At 40.0% G+C, this 23,587-nt stretch overlaps 1 protein-coding gene across 1 annotated transcript in view; it reads right to left on the reverse strand.

Moving 5' to 3' along the window:
- Window positions 1-20,666, reverse strand: part of SNX1 (sorting nexin 1) — a 33,806-nt gene extending 13,140 nt beyond the window's left edge. Inside the window, exons 1-5 of the mRNA XM_065942066.1 lie at window positions 20,407-20,666; window positions 9,019-9,130; window positions 5,034-5,161; window positions 4,431-4,497; window positions 1,007-1,050 (exon numbers count right to left, since the gene is read on the reverse strand). Coding sequence (XP_065798138.1) covers window positions 1,007-1,050; window positions 4,431-4,497; window positions 5,034-5,161; window positions 9,019-9,130; window positions 20,407-20,565 — 510 coding nt within the window. The 5' untranslated portion in view covers window positions 20,566-20,666. The remainder of the gene's footprint in view (window positions 1-1,006; window positions 1,051-4,430; window positions 4,498-5,033; window positions 5,162-9,018; window positions 9,131-20,406) is intronic.
- Window positions 20,667-23,587: the final 2,921 nt, after the last annotated feature.

Here is a 23,587-nt window from a genome sequence, read left to right on the forward strand (position 1 = left end):
GATGGAAGTATAAATTGGCACAAGGACTTAAAAACACAGTTTGTATTCCTTTTCTTCAAAATTTGTACTACCTGTGACTCAGGGGAACTACTTCTGATAACATACCCCAAAGAAACTCTTCTATGTGTACGCCAGGAGACACGTGCAAAAATGTTCACAGCTCATAATTACAAAAACTGGAAACATGCCAAATATTCACAACAGGAAAATGGATAAATGTATTATGCTATAATCACACAATGGACTAATTAACTACAGCTATGCACATCATGGATGGATCTGAGGAACAATGGTAGTAAAGAAAGCACTATTTTTAGCATGATACCATTTTTATGAAACTCAAAAAAAAAAGCAAAACAGTGTATTGTTTAGAGATACATATGTGAAGACTTTTTATAAAGGAAATGAGAGACAATTCAGGAGAGTGGTGGCCTCTAAGGTGTGAGGCAGAGGAAAGGAGAGGGAGAAACACGCAGGTGGATTCAATGGTACTCATCTTAAGACTGGTGGTAGGTTCGGGGCTTCATTTTTTATGCTTCATAACCTGCATACAACAACGTGTAAGTTTTGTATGCATTAATATTATATAAAAAAGGAAGACCAGACCTGAGGGGCAAAAGGTTAGGGAGAGCGTTAAAAGAAGCTCCACATAGGAAACCTCAGAAGAACTGATGATTTTTAAACAGGTGATACAGTTTGGGGTGATCCACCAAACTAGCTCTAAGCCACATAGCTCTTAAGAGGGATGGCACTATATCAGATACACCACATGTCTTAATAAAACTTACAAAGTTTCACACTGAAGTGTTAGCTCTCTGGAAGAAAAGTGGAAAGGCTCAGATGAGATTACCAAGGGGATGCAGACTTGTTCCATCTTGAGTAAACTTGAAGGAAGATGTTGACAAAGAAACTAAAGAAATACCCAGAAATAATCTGAATGATGACCTTCTTGGGATGTGCACCCAAATCTATTAAGGTGGTCATCAGCAGGGTCACTTGGACTCACCTGTGTCGTAACTTTGTAGGCCACATAGGCATTCATACCATCCCCTGTGGGAGAACAGAAAGCAGGAGAGGATTATTCTGTGAACTAAAGCAGGACCAATCTTGCTACCATTTAACTAGGAATCATAAGGCAGCCACAGGAGCAGTGTATAAGAACTCTTGTTTCAACTCCAAGCTTTAGATCCTATACTATAATCCAGTTTCTACTGTGCCTCGAGGCCTCTATGCACATATCCCATGGATGCTTGCTGGGCCCCCGTTTGAGTCAGACAAGAGAGTCAGTTCCCTGTTTCAAAGCCAGGCTCTATTTATACCTTCCACAAAGCAGCACTGGACACTGACAATCCGTTGGTTGTTACCATGCCAATATTTGGGCTAGTTACACACATCTGTCTAAATCCAAACAATTCCCTTGCTGTATAAAGCAGGAGGAGGAGAAGGAAGCAAATGATGTAAAAGGAAACAAGTAGTTCTACCCTAAGCTAGCTCTGGGCTCCCTTTGCTCTTTCAGAAATAATGTCCCAGTCCCTCCACCCGAGCTGGGGGACACTGACCCCTCTCATCTAGCATGTTCTCCCAAAGCAAAGGGCCTGGCAGGAAGACACTTGGGCTGCCTGATGTCACACAAATCTCTCTTTCCTGAAGGAATTATTTTTCTGAAAAAGGCTTTGACTGTTACATAATTTGGGATTCATGCAATTGTTTTTCTCTGTGGTACTGTCCTAACCTCTACCACTTAGGAACATAAAGGCACCATTGACTCCATGAGCAGTGAAAAGACACACATTGGACTTGAGACAGACACAGGTCCAGTGCCGGGCTCTGGAGCGTTGGGTTGGTTTCATTCCCTTCCTCTCCACCCTGACTCTTCCCCACACCAACCAGGAAAATGCAGGTCAACAATGACTAACTGCTAAAGCCTCTGAAATGGTCCTGGGATGAGGGCAAGTTCTAGCCCTGCAGGGTCACATATTACAATTTGGTCTGATTGAGATGGCTGGGAATAACTGCTTTTATAAATTACACAGAGAAGTTGGAGATTGTACAGGAAGAGAGGGTTTATGTTCTCTACCCAGTCAAGCCCTGCTAAAAGAGTAACATATAAAACAAAATATAAGTTTTAGAAATTACTTTATATTGATTACTACTGTTAGTTCTCTTCTAAACCATTTAAACTATATTGCCTAATACTACTAAGGATGTTTATCACTGATAAAAGGGAAAAAAATCTAAATTTACTTTATAGAAAATGTATTCAGACTTTTATTCACAGTTTGATAGTTATGGTCAAATGTCCAAAAGGTCATTCCCATAATCTAGTGCCTGCAATTAGGGAAGACTAAGTGCAAATGTACATGAGACACAATAGCAAAGTGGGGCCTTCAGACACTGCCTGCTTACCAGCTGTTTTTATTAAGGCAGTGTGTGAGCAGACAGACATACTTGCCTGTCCAGACCTCGTAAGATATAGAAATGTTCTAGAAATGCAGCAGTTTTAAATTCATGTTAATTTCCTAAGTAATTTCAGGAAGTTGAAAATAATACATGCAAATTGCCAAGGCTCTAAAAAGCAATATCCTGGAAGAAGTGAGATTCTAATTTATTTAAATGTTTGTGGGAATGAGAAGCGCATGTTGAATAAACAGCCCACACAAACAGAAGGTGTTGTTATAAAGATCGATGTGAATCTTGAAATATGAATATGAAAATGCTTTAAGTAGCTGGTGTCTTGACATCGATGTGACTAAGAATCTAGATGATGATGCAAGGGGACGAAGGTTTATCACCAAAAGTGATTTCTGTTTAAATAAATCTGATCCATGGGACATTTAAATGATTGTTATGGATTGAACTGTGTCCCCCTAAGTAAATCATGTTGATGTCCTAACCCTTGGTACCTTATTTGAAAATAGGGTCTTTACAGAAGTAACTGAGGGAGAAAGAGGTCAGTATGATGGGCCTTAAATCAGTATGACTGGTGCCCACCTAAAAAAGGGAAATTTCGACAGAGAGACAGACACACAGAAAGCGAAGATGATGTGAAGACACCATGGGAGGAAGTCATATGACAGTGAAGGCAGAGTTGGAGTGATGTAGCTACCGGCCAAGGAATGCCTAAGGCTCCAGAAGCTAGGGGAGAGGCATTGAACAGTCCTTTCCAGAACTCTGAGAGAATACATTTCTGTTGTTTTAAGCCATCCTGTTTGTGATACTTCATTACAGAAGTCCTAGGAAACTAACATATTCCCTCCCTCTCCTGGGACAAACATCTTGACATACAAAATGTTAAAACAGTATTTACTAATGATTTATTGTGTTCTACCAAGGATGTAAAGTAGTTAATAACTAGCCTAAAATCAATGTACTTACAGAATATTCATAAATATCAGAAAGGTAAGTTAGTTAGTTAGTGCAGTCACTCAGAGAGGTAAGAGAGATTTCCAAACATGTAATTCAAAGTTTTGGTCCAGGTTCTACCACAGGCCATATGTTGTGACCTGACAGGAAAGCTACATTTCACTTATTGGTTCTCAATTTCCTCTATTGTTGGACAAGAGAACTGTATAAGATGCTCAGAAACATCCTACCAGTGCACCAGTCTAGGAAAAGTAAAACTCCACAGTTAACAACAAACCATTTTGGCATAAAGTCTAGTCAGATTTTTATAAACTCTTGTTCCTAGTTCAGAATAGACAAAGGGTTGGAAATCACATTTTTCCTCTTAACCATACAAACATCACCACTACTTAATAGGAGGAAAAAGCTCTGTGCAGCCTCTTCTCATAGAGACCACACCTAGAACAAGGACAGTTGAGGCCTGTTGCTCTCTGCTCACTAAAAGGTCTCACAAACTTGCGACACAGGAAGGCTATCCTAAAAATCCATGTTCTGGCCAAAGTTATGTATTGTGCTTGTTGAAAATCTAATTTCTATTTGATCAAAATTCAACCTGTACTTTTTAATCTTTACCTATGAGAGTTGCAGACTTCCTCACTTTATTAGAATATCAAGAGTACATAATAAATGATATGCAACATGAAATCCAAATGTCTTAAGGGAAAAATAAATCCAGCATCTCCAAATTTTAAAATATGTTTTTAGGGTGCTTACATGGAGTTTATCTCAAGAGGGAATAAAATGGTCTCCACAACTCGGGGAGAAGGCAATTTTGGGGTTTTAAAAAGGGATTCGAATAGTATTTAATTCTCTGATTTTTCTTCTTAAAGCCAAGAAAAGCCTAAATAAATAGCTTAAATGCTGTTTCTGGCCTTGGAAGCATAGCAAAGAGCATCATTTCATAGGAAAGATGATGATGAAGTACTTTACACTAGCTGGTTCAGCTCTGGAGGTAACCATTTAGAAATCAGCTAACTGTGCTTTTCACAGCCACATCTGAACATCATAGGAGTCTCAAGTACACTCACCTATCTTCTCAGGATCAGTTATACCAACTGTCAAATCAAATTGGTCTTCCTGTTCTTCTTCCTCTAGCTTTTAAAGAGAAAACAAACAATGAGTAAGATACCCCAAAAAAAGGCTATTCATTTTACTCTGTATTAATATTACATCAAGATAATAATATCAGGATATATCCTTCTACACATCAGTCTTCAGCTCTGTCCATTCCCAACAATCTCAATGAAGCAACTTCCACAATTCTAAGTTGGTGCTTGCTCAAAGGTCTTCATTACATCTATTCTCTTAAAATGTTATTTTGATCATAATGAATAATTACTAGGTTTTGGAAGACTTGCCTCTTTCAGGCTAAAGAGGGAATGGGGAGAGACTATACTCTTGAATATAGGAGCTTTGGACACTATGTATCACTAGTGATCATTGAAAGCCTCTGGGCTATTCTCTGGATAACAGACACTCTGCCTAGGAAAGAATCTTTTACTGGATTCTGGCTGTTCATTAACCATAAAGGTCTTCTTCAATAGTTATAAATATTAACTCAAGCAACTGAACTTCAGACTGGCAGAACAGTCCTAAACATCCAAAAGAAGACCAATAGCACAAATTCTCACCTCCTCATAGTTTGGCTGGGGCTTAGAAGAATTTGTGGCCTCCTGTGGAGGAAGAGAAATGAGTGTTTTGGCTGGCACCTTCTTCTGATTATTTTGTGTGCTGTCCAGGGATAGCTCCACTGTGGCATCTAAAAATAGTTGATATTTTATAATGAAGGAAGAGTCAGAAAAACTGTAAGCTAGAATAAATGGACCTAAGACAAACACAGTAAACACTGGGGAAGAGCACTATTTGCCACATCTAAGGATGACACTGTTTTACCACAGTTTATGAATTGCTCACAATTACAGTTTTACATCATCCTGTGAAGATTAAGTTATGTTCAATATACACTGTCCAAGGGGGAATAAAAAGACTTTGTAATATCTAAAAATATCTCTTGATCAAAAGTGTTAAAACACAAAACAAAAAAAAACACATGCTTAAGAAGTGTCTTTGTCTATCTGGGAAAACAGAACAACTCATTCCCTAAGTGTTCTAGATGGGATTTTTAAAAGAGCACTATGTACCATTTTTAGGCATTAAAATTACTTACGCCAATGGTAAGAATGCACTCTCAACTTGAAGCAATGGAGCTAGAAGTTCAAAACCTAAACAGCTCAGAATTTTTTTCTTTTTAATAAAGAAAACTATAAATATCTACTTGGATTTGGCCTGGTCAGTAGGTATCCAATTCTAGCCTTAGGGAATTCAAAGAGAGCAGTTTCTTTTTCTTTTCTAGACTTTCATTTGGAGCTAAAAATGAAACCAGAGGGGTCTATAAGGCATAACCAAGTCCTAGATCTATGTCATAATCATTAAAAGTTAATCATGTCTATAAACAAGGTTGTCAAACTGTTGGAATCATATTAGGACTCTTTCACTTATCAGGAAAAAGGCAAACATACATACAAAAATTCATGCATAATGAACATGTTAAGATGACAGGATCTTTGAAGCAAGAAACCATCTAAAGTATGTTTAACATAGTCACATCATGCAGGCACCACACAAATAATTAAGTTATGCAATCCAATAAATGTGACTGAAAATGAACAGGAAATTTAAACATTTAAAACCTTAAGCTTATTAGAGTATGCTACTAAAAGATTTTTGAAGAGTTGTGCATTGAAAAAAATGTTTTTATATACTTATTGTTGACTGCACTGGGTCTTTGTTCTCCACGTGGGCTTTCTCTAGTTGCAGAGAGTGAGGGGCTACTCTCGAGTTGCGTGCCTGGGCTTCCCATTGCAGTGGCTTTACTTGCTGTAGTGCAAGGGCTCCAGGCGCGCAGCTCTAGAGCACAGGCTCAGCAGGTGCAGTGCATGGACTCAGCTGCCCTGAGGCATGTGGGATCTTCCCATCAAACAGGTGTCCGCTGCATTGCAAGGCGGACTCTTAACCACTGGACCACCAGGGAAGCCTGAGGTGTGAATTTTTAATTGAAAATCATGTGACGTTTCAACAATGGTTTTCTCTCTTTTTTTTTTTGGCTGTGAAACTTATGAGATCCTAGTTCTCTGTTCAAGAATAGAGCCTTGGTCCTTGTAGTAAAAGCACAGAATCCTAACTGCTGGAGTGCCCTTTTCTCTGGACTCTAGGTAAGAATAATAGAAAAGCCATTGGATTCTATCATAGAGATTCTGATCACCATTAATCAAGTAGAAAATAACAGAGTATTTTATTTAAATTTCCACATCTGAGAAACTACTTGAATCCTAAACTAAATGTATCACTGCAAGCATTCATTTCCATAGATATCTTATGTTCCTTTCTTAGTAGTGAAGGCGGGCACTGGCCGCTTATGAAAACAGCTGGGAATGAAGTAAATCAGAACCCTCAAAAAAAAAAAAGAACCCTCATTAGAAATAAATATGTCTCTAATAAAGATCTTCTACATGGTTGTGTATATAAAACCCAACCATGAGAGTAATTCAGTCAACACTAAGATTTCAGGTCTCCTTAAAGGGCAAATCATGTAAATGTTAAGTTCCCAAAGATAAAAAAACGTTCTGTGCAATCTGCCATATAACTAGATTATTATTTCCATTTCTTCTCCAGAAATTTTATCTAAAATATAAACATTAGCAGAATAAATAGCAGGCACTTAAGTTTCAGAGAGGAAAGCAATGGAAAATCTTTGAAATCTTTATATTTTTTCTTCTAAACTCTTCTCATGTCTTAATTTTCCAATGACTTCACATGTGAGAGTCCTCCCAAGATCTTGCCCTCCACCCTCTCATCTCTTCCTTTCCTTTGTCATTCTCTCCTTTGAGGGTCTCATTGACACGGCAGCTTTAATCCCCACCTCTAGGAGACTGATTACCCTATCTGCAGTCCTTACTCTTTTCCCAGGGAGACTACTAGAGTTCAAATCACCTCCTGAGCAGTTCCCTTTAAAAATTTAAAACCCAAACTCACTCTCCCCACTCTCCAACTCAAAGATACTTTCTTCTGCAGAATGTAGTTCTCAAAATGGTACCATCTTCTTCCCAATCCTTGGGCTTGAAATTTTTGACTTTGTCTTTAATCTTCATTTTTGTACACCCATTACATCTAATCACCAATACCAGATTTTGTTGATTTCATTTCTTGAAAAGTTTTCATCTTTTCTTTCCTATTTCTATTATCTTCATCATTTCATCCTTGACATCTCTGGGCTTCCCTTGTAGCTCAGCTGGTAAAGAATCCACCTGCAATGCGGGAGACCTGGGTTTGATCCCTGGGTTGGAGAGATCCCTTGGAAAAGGGAAAGGCTACCCACTCCAGTATTTTGGCCTGGAGAATTCCATGGACTATATATAGTCCATGGGGTCACAGTCAGACACGACTGAACCACTTTCACTTTCTGACATCATCAGTCTTTGTCCATTGCAATCGGTTTTATATAATAATTCTACCAGGTCAGTCTTTCATCACTTGCCCATTTCACTTTCCTTACTCAAAACTCAATTAAACCAATGGCTCTAAACTGACACTAGGATGAAAATTCAAATTCTTTCTTTTTTTCTTTTGAAAATTCAGATTCTAATTATTATTGTTGTCTAAAACCCTCCTAAACAACATTTCTAGACTTATCTTCCATGGTATCTCTAAGAAGCCCCTGCTTTTGGCCTGCTGAGTTTACTGTCCCTTAAACACACCAGATTATCGATTCTCCCTGCCCAAACATCTGCACGCTCTCTTTTTTTCTGACATAAACCCTGCTTCTTTCAAAAAGTCTTACAAGATCATTGTAGACCAGAGCTTATTACTGAGGGCATTACCGACATTTTGGGCTGGATAATTCTTTTGCTGAACGGCTGTCTGTGTACTGTAGAGTGTTTAGAAGCATCCACAGCGTCTACCCAGCAGAGACCAGCAGCACGCCCAGGTGTGACAAACAAAAAAGTCTCCAACCATTGCCAAATGTCTCTGAATGTCTTTGAGTGGGGTGGGTTGGTGGGAGATGACCATACCTTGCTGAGAACAGGGCAGTCCTTCTCAACAAAGTTATTGAGCCCAAAATGCTAAGAGTACCAAGACTGAGAAACTCAATCCTAGTGTTTTTCAAACTGCAGGTTGTCATTCACTGGGGTATTGTGATAGCACTTTAGTGGGTTGCAAACAGCATTTTTAAAAAAGAGAAACAACAGAAAATTTCAGATTGTATGGAAAATAGTAAGGGCAAGTCATTCAAGAAAACTTTTGATTTCATTTTATATAAGTATATAAATATTTTGGATTATGACAGAAAGTGTATTTCTTACAATGAATCTTTGTCATAAAAGTCTAAAAACCACTGCATTAGTCTCCTCTCAGACCCCTCTAAGTTCACATGACTTAAGTAACTGTATATTTATGTTTTACTCACTAAACCTGTAAGTATCCTGATGACAGGTACTGCCTTTGAAATCCTCCACAACAGTATCTTATAAAGAGTTGTCTTTCTCATATATACACAACTTTTTACTTTAATTCAGCAAGTTAGAAGATTGCCAGCTTAAGTTTTGAGTCCATACTTGCCTGCAAAGAGATCCTGTGGCTCTTGATCTTGTTCCTCATGAATCCCATTTTCTTTGGAGTCACTGTTGATGGGAAGAAGGGAAGCAATTCTCTTTGGAGACTGGGGCTTACTCTGAAAACAAAGAAATACTCTGAATAAAACAGTACCATTAAAAACAAATCTAGAGGACTTTCCTGGTGGTCCACTGGTTGAGACTTCATGCTTCTACTGCAAGGGACATGGGTTCAACTCCTGACTGGGGAACTAAAATCCTGCAAGCTGTTCACCATGGGCAAAAAAAAAAAAAAAAACCCGAACCCCAAAACAAACAAACCTAGAAAGTGACTTTTGATGTATCCCTCAGTTGCTCTGCCAGGTGTTCAGGGGAAAACAGGATCACTAGCCAGCTAGTTCAATAAGCAACAGATGGTTACTAGTGATGGAACTGGCCTGAGTGATCACAGCTAAAATAAACTCATACATTTTAGCGTTAATTTCTAACACTATAACCCTGCTGAACCACCCTACCCCAAGGCACATGATGCCAATGTGGGTATGTGTATACACAGATAATTTTCAAAAGAACCTCAGTTGATGACCTCTACTCTTTCAAATGCTGATGGGGCACATTCTAGTGTCCAGGATATCACACTAAGGTCCAGAATTCAAGCTCTGATCCTGACTTACTTTGTGGCCTTAGCTGAACCACGCACTGACACCCAATTGTGTGGACATTACCAACTCTCCTCACAGGCAAAAGAAGGTGTAACACTTTACGTCTAATGTTATTTGTAAATATAACTCATCTTTTCATCCTTAACTTATAGAGAAACAATTTTCAACCAGACTTGTGTTAGACTAGCAGAAGAAAAACCAGCCATGCTTAGCCAATGGACACATGGTGAAAATACAGTCAATCCACGGCTTTTATCAAAAGCTCAGTGATCAGCTACAAACAAGGGTGGCGTGAGGCCCCAGACCGGTACCAAAGTGAACAAAGCTGGATTGTGTAGAAAATGAACAAAAAGCTGGGAATCTGGCTTCAAAAGCCATGGTGTCATACTAGAAAGTTTTGAAGTCAGACCCCAAGGCCAAATCAGTTAAAAGACCTGACTTAAGGGATCTTTTATGAAACACTTCCTTAACAAATCTGAGGGTGTTTGTTCCTTGGAAACAGGCCCTTTCTGACCAGATAAAGTGAAACGACAGATTTATTGGGTACTGAATGTGCCATGCCAACAGCTCTATCCCAGTATTAGTGCCACCCTCAGGGAAAGACACTGGAACCAATATGTAGATTGATACTAGCAAACAATGTTTTTACTGAAATTGTTTATGGTAATAAAATTTAATGAGCTTTTAGTTGTATATGCTTAAATGTTACCAATTCTGTTAGAGACACTAATTCTGTCTTCTAGCTGCTTCCACAATCTTAAAAAGACAACCAAAAAAATCACTGCAGACACACAGACAACAACAGGACAAAACCAAACCCCACACTTCCCTTCTGCCTCTTATGCTGCCAACCGCTTTCTTACACACACACTTCCGTTCTATACATGCTCTGGTAGAGTAAAGGGAATCTCATGAAAACCCATTTGACTTCTTTTAATTCAGTTCCCACTCATACCAGTTGCCTCGAGATGGAGATCTAGGAGAGATGAAACCTCAGGATACATTAAGAATATATGTATATCAATGTAATTTACTAGTAGCTCACCAAAGAGACTAAAGCAACAGGAAAAGCACTTGTTAAGAGTTTACCCCTTTTAAACAACATCTAGAAGAACCCATTCCTGTGACATGGAGATGAATAAAATCAGCTTTCTATTTCTGATTTACCATCTAACCTTGGAAGATTAAGAACATTTTCTGGAGCAATGGTAGAACAGTTGTCTGGGAGAAAATATTTGCAAATGATTAGAACAACAAGGGCATAATTTCTAAAATATATAAATAGCTCATACGACTCAATAACAACAACAAAAAACAAGCAACCCGGGACTTTCCTGGTTTTCCAGTGGTTAAGAGTCTGCCTTCCGGTTCAGGGGATGAGGGTTTGATCCCTGGCTGGGGAACCAAGATCCCACATGCAGCAGGGCAACTGAGTCGGCATGCCACAACTAGAGAGAAACCCAATCACTGCAGCTAAGACTTAATGCAGCCAAAAAAAAAAAAATTTTTTTTAAAGAAAATCAAAGAATGGGTAGAAGATCTAAAAAGGCATACAGATTGCCAACAAGCACATGAAAAGGTGCTCAACATCACTAATTGTTAGAAAAATGTGAATCACTGGTCATCACGGAAAAAGCCTACAAAGAACAAATCTGGAGCGGTTGTAGAGAAAATGGAACCCTCCTACACTGTTGGTGAGAATGTAAATTGATGCAGCAACTATGGAGAACAGTATAGAGATTCCCAGAAAAACTAAAAATAGAGTTGCCATTATGATCCAGCAATCCCACTCCTGGGCATATACCCAAAGAAAACTCTAATTTGAAAATATACCCTCCCCACAATGCTCACAGCAGCACTATATACAATAGCCAAGACATGGAAGCAACCTAAGTGTCCATCAACAAGTAAATGGAAAAGAGGAAACAAGAAAAAAAAAAAAAAACAAGTAAATGGGTAGACAAGACGTGGTAAATATACACAATGAATACCTGACCATGTTGGATGGACTTACAGATCTTCATACTAAGTGAAGACAAAGACAAACATAATATCAACCCACATAATATGTGGAATCTAAAAATATGATACAAATGAACTTATTTACAAAACAGAAACAAATGCACAGACTCATTTTGTGGGGCAGAGGCACAATGATTACAGAGTGGCAAAGTCAATACTAAAAATAAGGCTTGCTTTATAATCCATATTTTTAAAATCTCTTAATAGTCAAAAAGTCACAAAACTCTGTTTGAAGGGGGTTAAATTTCTAGGCAAGAGATAAGACTATTTTCTGTGATGAATATAGTTTGCTTATGATGTAGTTAATAAAGCTAAAGAATGAATCTGCCTACTTCCCCTGCCCACTCCCCTCTTTTTCTTAATATAGGAAGCATTCTTTCTTTTAGTGTCAGAATCCTAGTCTAGAATATTCAATGGTTGCTGACTCTCTTTGGTTGTTAGCTCTGGCAGGTGGTTCTACTGATAAGTCTGTTTAAAAAAGTTCAAGTGCTTCTGTTTATAATTACAAGACAGCCTAATCCTAATTCTCAGAGAGGTCCCAGAAAGATCTGCCAGCAAGAGAGCACTTCTGTTAAGAGCAAACAGGTATTCCTTGCCAATTACCAGTTTCAAACCATGAGGCTCAGGCTACTAATGCAATTTTTTAGTTCAGGGAAGGACAGATGTGGGCTTCCTGTCCCTCAGAGCTGACACAGTCATTCAGTCCTGCCAAGTACTGCTGTGATTCTAGGTCTCTTCTGTACAGGTTAACTAGTTATACTTCTTCCTCATGTTGCTCAACTGCTCTTTGCTCCAGGCAGAACTCCTGCTTTACATTTCAGGGACTACAGAAGGGTAATATAGATGAAATTCTCAATAGCATTTAGAGGATGAATCCACATAATAAAACTCTGGTAACAGCACTTCTGGAGAACAAGGGTATATACTCACTTTCCAATGGAAAAATGAGGATAATTTAGTTAAGGCAAGATGGAGCTACAGACGGTGTGACAAGAAAAGGACAAATAGGAATAAGTCAACCTCAGAAACCGGCAGCCATGAAGTCTTTAAAAATTACCTTGGAAGCATGAGCTATCGTTCCTTTTGCCACATTTACTTCTGGGGAGAAATGGGCTAAGTGGAGGTAGTATATTAGTTTTCTATCATGGCTGCGACAAGTTACTGCACATTTAACAGATTAAACAATGCAAATTCATTACAGCTCTGTGGAAGTCAATACAGGTCTCATTGGGCTAAAATCAAGGTATCAACAGGGTTGCATTCCTTTCTGGAGGTTTGAGGGGAGAATCTGCTTCCTTGCTCTTTCTAGCTTCTAGAAGCTGCCTATATTCCTGGGTTTATGGCCTGCTTCCTCCATTTTCAAAGGCAAAAATGTTACAGCTCTCTGTGCCTTTCATCTGACGGTAGTCACTCTCTGTCTCTCCCATTTTTAAAGAATCCTTATTGTTGCATTGGGTTTACTCAGATAATCCAGGATAATTTCCCTTAATGTCAGCCAGGGCTTCCCCGGTGGTGCAGCAGTAAAGAATTCACCTGCAGTGCAGGAGACTTGGGTTCAATCCCTGGGTTGGGAAGATCCCCTAGAGGGCATGGCAATCCACTCCAGTATTCTTGCCTGGAGAATCCCATGGATATAGGAATCTGGCAGGCTATAGTCCATAGAGTCCCAAAGAGTCAGACATGACTGAAGTGACCAAGTACAAGATAAGCTTATTAGCAACCTTAATTACTTGGTAATATAAAACATTCACAGGTTCTGAGATTAGGAGTAGACATGTTAGGGAGGAGGCAGTTATGATTTCTACCACAAGCAGCAACTCCTCTCCACACCACGTTTCAAAAATGGCAGATACACTAAAAGTGCCTGTGCTTAGGAGAATGGACATTTAGTGTCCACTGGATTTGATGCATCTTATTCTACAAACTGGGTGAATATCTGACTAACGCAAATTATTTCACGGTATTACCCCCTCTCATAATTTTTTTTTTTCCTCTCATAATTTAAGGAACTAAAGTAGGGATTCTTATCTGGGGTCCCTGAGTCACAGAATTCAGGAGGGGGGTCTATGAATTAAAATGGGAATAAAATTACAATTTACTTTTCATTAACCTCTAACTGAAATTCAGCATTTTCTTAATTGTAAAGATAGGCAACAAATTATGAGTAGTAGCAGTACCTGAGCATAACTAATAGAAATTAGATATTTTTATATGATCTTATAGTTATAGACCTCAAAATTTCATTTAAAAATCACGGTTATTAGACCTATCCCTAGATATTAATTAAAGTACTTAATAAAAAGCTGCTGCTGCTAAGTCACTTCAGTCGTGTCTGACTCTGTGTGATCCCATAAACGGCAGCCCACCAGGCTCCCCTGTCCATGGGATTCTCCAGGCAAGAACACTAATAAAATGCATATGTCACTAATATAAAATTGCTTTAATGTTTTGATAATAAGATTTCAGTATAATTGGTTTCCTGTGTAATATTATGTATTTTATACGTTTAAAAACATTATTCTGAGATGGGTCCATAGGTTTCCTTGGACTGCTGATGACGTCGTCCATGACTACAACAGTAGAGAACCTGAGTTAGTTCCTCTAAGACTAATGAAAATGTAAAACGGGATCTAGAAGGGTAACTAAGTCTGAGGCTGACTACTGAGCTAGTTAAGGAAAACTATGAGCAAGTGTAGTAGAGACCTCAAAATGAAACATTATCCATGAGATAACAAAATTTAGTTACAGATATTCAACTGAATCCTCTGGTGTGATTTCCATATCAAATTTTTGGGATCTCAAACTAATATAACTTAGAAGGGGCCAAAATTGCAGAAGGATCAGAGTACTAATGGTACATTAGCTTCTAAACTGAAAAAGCAAAATGAACCCAGTTCAAATCTGCTCTGAAAGCAAAATGAAGCCCCAGCTGTCCATTTGACTAAGCAAAAGAAGAAGCCCGAAAAAGTTGAGCAACAGGCTTTTCCTGGAAATGAGATACTTACGGCTACTTGCTCTAGTAACTATAAACGACTCATGATTTACTTATGCCAGCAATTACTAAAGAGGGCTGAGAAGCTTTGACGACCAAAGGAGAGAAATTAGAGTGCTTTTTTTCCTCTCTCCCCTGCCAACTAAACAAACCGCAAGAGGCCAAGACGCTAGAACTACCTTGACATCTGAATAAGCAAAGGGGCAGTAATTCCCTACAGAAACTAGAAGTCAGATTGCAACCTTGTTGCTTCTTGCATAAGCCCCAAACTCTAATTTTAAATAAATTTTAAGTTGGGTTCTTTCTCAGTTCAGTTCAGTCACTCAGTTGTGTCCAACTCTTTGAGACCCCATGAATTGCAGCACACCAGGCTTCCCTGTCCATCACCAACTCCCAGAGCTTGCTCAGACTCATGTCCGTCGAGTCAGTGATGTCATCCAACCATCTCATCCTCTGTCGTCCTTGGTTCTTATTTGTCATTTTCAAAAGTCTTCTCTCATGCTCTTTCCTCCAAAAGTACTTTTATAACTACTTTGTTAGCTTCTCCTCCATAATCTTGAAAGCTAAATTAACTGCTAGTACTAGTCTACGATTGAGAAACCAGAGTCTATGTACTTCAGAAAAATCTAAACTTATTACAAGTTTACAATTTGAGCTGAGCATTAAAACGAATCTTTAGCCGTAATACCAGTTACTGATTTTCCAAGAGCATCTGTATCAGACCTTTGTGGAAAACAGGTAATTTCGACTTCTGATCTTTTGATCACATTCGACCACCTGATGTGATGTCAGCTCCAAAAATAAGTGTTTGAGACAACATGCTTATAGAAAATACCACACACTAGATACTTACCTATGACTACTTACTAATATTAGTCATAAATGACTATACCATTAGCTAAAGCAACAAAGCAATACATCGGTTTTAAAACATACTGTTGTATAGATTAATTTTCAGAAGTCCAATTAGGAACAGAGAAGACATAGCATCAAGAAACTTACTCAGGACATGTTACACCTTTGAGAATAGCCGTCATATATTTTGTGAACAAAGAATTAAAATATTGCCAGCTAAACTATCAATTTCCTTAGGGCTTTTAATGAATTTACCAAAGTACATCCAGATCTAAAAAAGTTATCCTGTAAGTACTCTAAAGGAAATAATCTGGTTTTAAAAAAGAGCTAAGATTGTAAAATGGTGCAACTGCGATGGAAAACAGTATGGAGGTTCCTCAAAACCCTAAAAGTAGAACTACTTTATGATCCAACAAACTCACTTCTGAGTACACACAACTGAAAGAACTGAAAGCAGGGTCTTAAAGAGATACCTGCACACCCACAGCAGCACCACTCACAAGAGCCAAAAGGGAGAAGCAACCCACATGTCCAATGGGGGATGTTTTGATAAACAAAAATGTGGTAAACACATTTGATGGAATATCATTCAGCCTTAAAAAGGGAAGGAAATTATGATACATGTTACAATATGGATGAATCCTGAGGATACTATGCTAAGTGAAGTAAACCAGTCATAAAAGACAAATACTGTATGATTCTACTTATATGAGGTTATCTAAATCAGCCAAATTCATAGAAACAGAAAGGAGAATAGGGTTACCAGGGGCTGAGGTGAGGGGAGTAAGGGGTGTTGTTACTTAATAGGTGCAGAATTTCAGAACTACAGGAGATCTGTTTCACGCAAATGTAAGTACACTTTACACTGCTAAAGCGTACAATTTAAAATGGTCACAATGATAAATTTTTGTTGTGTTTTATACCAAGATTCCTCCAGGGATATATGTTATATTGATCATACAGGTAGGACTGGATTCTAAAAATACCATGTCCTTTTTGGTCTAAATATTAATATATAACTTAGGTTTATATAATTGTCTGCAGCCCATAAAACACTGTCAATCAGAAGCTAGCTGTTATCCTTGACTTCTGACTACCAATAAAAGCAAGTGATATTGTTCTTTAGTTTTAAACACCAGTGCGAATATGTAAATAAGTCTTGATTAGCCAAAAGCAATCTTTTTTAAGACATGACTCTTCAAATCCCTTGCTATTCTGTCTTTATCCTGTTTTTTTTTTTTTTTTTTTTTGGCCATTTCTCTAATTATGAGGGTTTCAATTTAAGAGTAAGAGTGGTGAGGAAAATCTTATTGGTGTTAATAAATCACGAAACAAAGAAGTCACCAGATTTGCCAAAATTTGAACGGAGGATATCATTAATCTGTTTTCCTCCATTTTCTCAGTATGAGCAAGGCTGTTCACAGTTCTCTTATTCAGAGGGCAAGTCTAATGGTGATCCTGACATATTGCTAAAAAAGATGGGCATATCAGAATTCTGGGAGGGCAGATAAAGAACTTATTTCAATTTTATCATTCAGGTTTAGAAGTATGCAAATAAGACCAGTGAGGTCAAATTAGATGTAAAAATATGTATGCTATTTAGTCTTTTCAACATAATCATTTTAAGTTAGGAGACCCAAAGAGTGGCTCCAATTTAGTCTCTCCTTTTACTAAAGGAAAAATTAACCCTTTTCTAGAACTAAGAAAGTTTTAACTAAATCAATACATATCTAGATTCAGGTCCAAAGATTCAGATAACATATTTACAATTTTAGACCATTTTATTCCTAAGACCACAAAGTAAGAGGCATAAAGAAGGTAATGCCTTAGGTATTCTTAAGAATCAGACTTCTCCCAAGTTGGTTTTCAGGTTTAAGACAATGATTTCAGATTTGTTTTAATAATTCTTTTAACTCCAGTCTATGGGCCTCCCAGATGGCTCAGTGGCTAAAGAATCCTCCTGCAATGCAAGAGACACAGGAGACTCAAGTTCCATCCCTCGGTTGGGAATATCCCCTGGAGGAGGAAACAGCTATCCACTCCAGTATTCTCCAAAAAATCCCACGGACAGAGGAGCCTGGCAGGCTACAGTCCGAAGGGTCCCAAAGATGATTGAGCGACTAAGCTTGCATACCTCCCATTCAAATAACTGGTTTGTACATCCTAAAAGGCATATCATGGGCAGCTCCTTCAGTTATAAATCAAATCATATTTTTATTACTGAATTAACAAAGCCTCTTGGGCTCTAAAAGAGAGCAGATGGGATGATTAACAGCAGCAGCTGTTACATCAATGTCCAGGAAATCACATGCATACCATAAATGAGTTTTAAAATTTACATGCCTCAGCTTCTCACTTCTTTAGTGCTCCTTTCTTTGCCTCCAACATGCAACAAAACACAGTATGAAGATTAACTTAAATCAGTAAGATGCTACTGAAGTCATTATATGCCTACTTTGATGGCTTTTAATCAAATCAATCTTATTACTAGTTTGATATTAATCATTTTTAGGATTAACTTTTCTAATCCATTATTAGATTTTGTGGGTTTTTTATTCTTCAAGTAATTCCAGTTTACAAAATGCTCAACTGTTCTATGTGTTTTACAGGTATTCTAATTTTAAGCTCACAATAATGGTGGAGGTAAATACTCTGACTATTCACATTTTACACATGAGAAAACTGTACGGAGTAAATAAGTATTCTGTGCAAGGTTAAGCCAGCAAGTAAAAAGAGTCTGGATTTAAATAAGCCTTCAGGCCCACTTTATTACTTTATTTTTCAATGATTTTCTTTAAGATACAGAAGCACTGCAATCCATCTCCTCACACTGGCTCACAAGTAAAGCATTTATTATAATATAATCTATATTAATGACTATTTAACAAGAAATTCACACTCTAACTGGTGAGGAATCTTGGGGTCTTGGATTCCTGAAGATTAACTTCAGGACAGGCTGCTAAAATAAATTACTTATAGGTGGCATTTTAGGTCCCTCAGCAACTCAATTTTCCTGGATCAAAATCTAAATAAAAAACAATTTGACTTTCTGTGGTAAAAGAACAAGTTCACTCTGACGCCCTCCTCCTTCCCTTAGATGAAAATTATGCAAAGTATTTTCACTGTGTTAGGAGACAGAATTATCAATAACTCTGGGAAGTAACCTGATGAGATCAATCAAATCACAACCTCCTAAACTTATTTAGAGAACTTCAGAAAAATAACACCGCATCCTTCCAGGGTCTTTTTGAAAAATAAATCATCATTTGCCTATGTGACCAATCACTTTCAGGGCCAGAGTATCTATTTTTAGATGTTCAGTTTATCTACCAGCCCAGCAGTTATCAACAGTGGCTGATATGAGAGAATTTTTCATGGTTTATGAGAGAATTACTAAAGGAATAGACTAAAGATTTGTTTTAAATGGGATAGAAAACAACTAAATTAGCAGCAAAAGTTATTTCTTGGAATAACAGAGACTTCATTAGACAGTTTGAGTTGTTATATTAGCATCAGCAAATACTTTTTAGATGGGATTATGAACTTAATCCCTAAATCAGTACATGGAAAATTTTATCAATTATCCCAGAAGGTACTGTGATGAAACAAACTTTTTCTGACATGAGACATGCCTCAAATTTCTCAGATGCATGCCTGCATAAAGAATTTAAAGCTGTTTACTCATTCACATACTGTGTAGCTACTATGAAGATAAGTATTATCCAAGATTTAAAAAAACACTTAAATTCACTCCTAGCACTGAAGAAGTTTTCAACCTGGAACTAACTGTACCAAACAATATGAGTCATTATTCCTTATAAAACAGACCCAAACATCTCCACTGGTTCCAGAACTGACTACTGAACTGATTTCCACACCCCACATATAAAGATTAGTTTTTCCCAATACCTAACATCCAGATACTACTATGAAAAACACCATTTCCTCCTTGCATTTACAGATTTGCTTCCAGTGAAGTTATACTTAAGCACACATCCCTTTACAAGAGACAGAACTTTTTCTATGTAGTGATTTACCTGGAAGGACCTTTTTTTCAACCAACATCTGGCAGGATTTTCCCGGAGATCAAAGAAGTCAACCTAATTCTCATAGATAAATATCTAGAAAGGGCTTTAGTAATAACCGGTAACTACCGAGTCAAGGACGGAGCGCAAACACACATATTGAGCTAAAGGGGGCTTCCCTGACGGCTGAGAGGTAAAGAATCCACCTGACAATGCAGGAGACGAGGGTTCGATCCCTGGGTCGGGAAGATCCCCTGGAGATGGAAATAGCAACGCACTCCAATATTCTTGCCTGGGAAATCCCATGGACAGAGGAGCCTAGCTGGACACAGTCCATGGGGTCTCAAAGAGTCAGACACGACTTGGCGACTACAGAACCGAGCTAAGGAAACGATCTGTGGACAGGTCTCTATCCTGGGCAACTCCAGGTGACACCGTTCATCCATCCTTGGTACAGTAAGCCGAGGGAAAGGAAAGTCAGCACCCCATTTCCTTATTTTGACCTATTAAATCACCTGGGCAGGAAACCACCAGCAAAACAGCCCCGTGGGTCCGTGGGGTCACCAGACAGCAGGGCCAAATGCCTGCCTCGGCGGCTCTTAGCTGTCCGGGATCTCTGCTGAGAAGCCTCCACAGCCCTCACTTCGCACTGTCCGCCCAGGAGCGGGGAAGCCAAGGTTCTCCGTCTCCATGTTCATCTAGGACCCAAGCCACGACTACTGTCACCAACGCAAGGTCTTGCCAGGCCCACTCTGCCCAGCCTCCCCTACCCTCGCTTAGCCTCTCTTTCCTCACGGGGCGCCTCCCCCCCCGACCTGCCCCGAAGGGTGAGAACTCACGACAGCCGCGGCGCCGGTGAAAATATCCTCCCCCTCGGTGTCGCTGTCCCCAGCCTCGGGCTCTGAGCCCCCGACCGCCCCCTCGGACTCCGGCTCCAGGCCGGGGAAGGGCGGAGGGAGTCTCTCCGAAGCGCTACAGCCACCACCACCCGACGCCATCTTCCTCCACCCGCGGCGGAAGCCGCAACAACAACTTTATAGAGAGAGAGGACCGCGAGCACAGCGTTCCAGCGGAGCTAAGGGGGATGGCAGCCACTAGCCCCGAGGGACGCGCGGGGATGGGGGCGCGGGGGCGAGGCCTTCAGTCTGGGGGCGGAGCGGGGCTGGCCGGCGGCTCCCGCCCAGCCAATCCGAGCCCTAGATCGCGACGCGGTGATCCTAACCTGGGGGCAGAGGAGCAGGAAAAAAGGATTTAAGGAGGCAGGAATCAAGATTGACCGGAGAAATATCGATAATCTCAGATATGCAGATGACACCACCCTTTTGGCAGAAAACGCAGAGGAACTAAAGAGCTTCTTGATGGAAGTGAAAGAGGAGAGTGAAAAAGCTGACTTAAAACTCAGCATTCAAAAAACTAAGATCATAGCATTCAGGTCCCATCACTTCATGGCAAAGAGATGGGGAAACAATGGAAACAGTCAAAGACTTTATTTTCTTGGGCTCCAAAAGTTACTGCAGATGGTGACCACAGCCATGAAACTAAAAGACGCTTCCTCCTTGGAAGAAAAGCCATGACCAACCTGCTGCTGCTGCTGCTGCTAAGTCACTTCATTCGTGTCCGACTCTGTGTGATCCTATAGACGGCAGCCCACCAGGCTCCCCCGTACCTGGGATTCTCCAGGCAAAAGCACTGGAGTGGGTTGCCATTTCCTTCTCCAATGTGTGAAAGTGAAAAGTGAAAGTGAAGTTGCTCAGTCGTGTGGTAGCGACCCCATGGACCGCAGCCTACCAGGCTCCTCCCTCCATGGGATTTCCCAGGCAAGAGTACTGGAGTGGGGTGCCATTGCCTTCTTCGATGACCAACCTAGACAGCATATTAAAAAGAAGAGACATTACTTTGCCAACAAAGGCCCTTCTAGTCAAAGCTAAGGTTTTTCCAGTAGTCATGTATGGATGTGAGAGTTGGACCATAAAGCAAGCTGAGCACTGAAGAATTGATACTTTTGAACTGTGGTGCTGGAGAGCACTCTTGAGAGTCCCTTGGACCATAAGGAGAGCAAACCAGTCAATCCTAAAAGAAATCAGTCTGGACTATTCGTTGGATGCTGAAGCTGGAATACTTTGGCCACCTGATGTGAAGAACTGACACATTAAAAAAGACCCTGATGCTGGGAAAGACTGAAGGCAGGAGAAAGGGAGGACAGCGGATGAGATGGTTGGATGGCATCACCAACCCAATGGACATGAGTTTGAGCAAGCTCTGGGAATTGGTGGTGGACAGGGAAGCCTGGTGTGCTGCAGTCCATGGGGTCACAAAGAGTCAGACAGGACTGAGCAACTGAACTGAACTGAGGGAACCCGAGGTTCTACAGTCTCTTTGCACTCTGGATTGCTTTAACTACTGGGCTTTTTAAGCAGAAGCAGCAAGTCTGAAAACTTCTACATGCCACCAACTCATACCAAGCACAGTGGTTACATAGAGGTTCAATAAATATTTTTGATTGCGGTCTCTGGATAAATAAACAAAAAATTTCGCTAGTCTTTGGAGAACGTTTAGTTAGTTCATTCAAGAAACAGATACTGAGGATCCCAGGAGAATCCCATGGACAGAGGATCCCAACAGGCTACAGTCCATGGGGCTGCAAGAGTGGAACCCTCATTCAACTTTAGTCCCACCACCCCCATTGTGTGCCTGGCACCCTGCTATGCATTTGAGATACAGAAATAAACACAGCTTCCGGTTGATGAGGCACTTGAGGGAGATAGGCATGTAATTGGACAGTGCCATAATGTACTGTGGGAGCACAGTAAAAGCATCAATTCTGCTTGAAGTCAAGAGACTTTAAAGAGGAAGTGAGACTTCAGAGTCCTAAATTTGGTCGCAAAGCAGTTAGGATTCTCTCAACTGCTGTGGAGTAAGTGGAGTGGAACTGATGGTGGGGGACTTATTAAACTCTGAGCAAAAGCTTCCTGGGACCTAAACTATTCACTGGTTGTCTGGGAGGCCTGGAATGTAAAGTAGCTAGACAACACTTTAAAGATAAATGGGATATGTTATCGTGGGATAATTTAGCAAGATAATCCTTACTTTTCCTCTCAATAGAGATGGTACGAAACCCGGCATCAACTTTGACAAAAGGTTTAGTTTGTTCGTAAGTGCCAATTCCTCACCATCAGAGACCTGTTCACAGACCTGCTTGAGGGAAGGTTCCGTGTCCTATCTGTGTACACTGGGCATCTATAGACCAAGCCTGGCAAATTAAGTATCCAATGAATGTTTGAGATTTGACTGGAGGGATAAATGGGTAAAATTAAAATTAACATCACCGACTTTTTTACTGGCAACCGTTACAGCCACCAACACCAGAGGGCTTAAGAGGTTCTTTTTAGGATGGCGATCTCCAATGTCACTATTGTACACATGAGAAAGCTCTCTCGTTCTAAGTTATCTTGAAGGCGACTGGCAGAAATACCCTGTAATGGGAAGTTGTGCTGGCCGTTTGAGTTGTGTTTTCCCTATGAGAAGGGAAAACCAAAAACTAACTCCTTCTCTTGCCACGCCTAACCATCTTTACTAGGTTCCAAACACATCCCATTTCACCGCAACGGAAACTCACTTCCGGCCTGACTAGGAAGTAAGAAAACTTCGATTGGAAGAGGCCCCCTCAAAAAAAAATAGAAAGGAGTCTCCGTGCAGATGCTCCTCCAATTTTAGAAATCAAGATCTTCTTTCCCCTACCTCTTCAGGATTCATCTTTAGCTTATCCATGCGCTAAGGCAATTAGCGGCGGGTAAGAGACCGTTACCTCCCACCATCAACCACCCCGCCAGCGTCAGAGACTACAGGTTCCATAATGCAGCTCGCCGTCTTCCAAAGAAAACGCCCATGTGTCCCAGCACGCAACGCGCCTCACGTCCCTCCAAGAAATTTTTTTTTCCTCTTGCCCCGCCGAAACCGAGCAAAGCATACTGGGGCTTGTAGTCCTTGCGCCTCCTTTCCCTAGGTCCTCCGCGACAATCC

Source organism: Muntiacus reevesi, chromosome 7, assembly GCF_963930625.1.
Source record: "Muntiacus reevesi chromosome 7, mMunRee1.1, whole genome shotgun sequence".
Taxonomy (NCBI): Eukaryota; Metazoa; Chordata; class Mammalia; order Artiodactyla; family Cervidae; genus Muntiacus; species Muntiacus reevesi.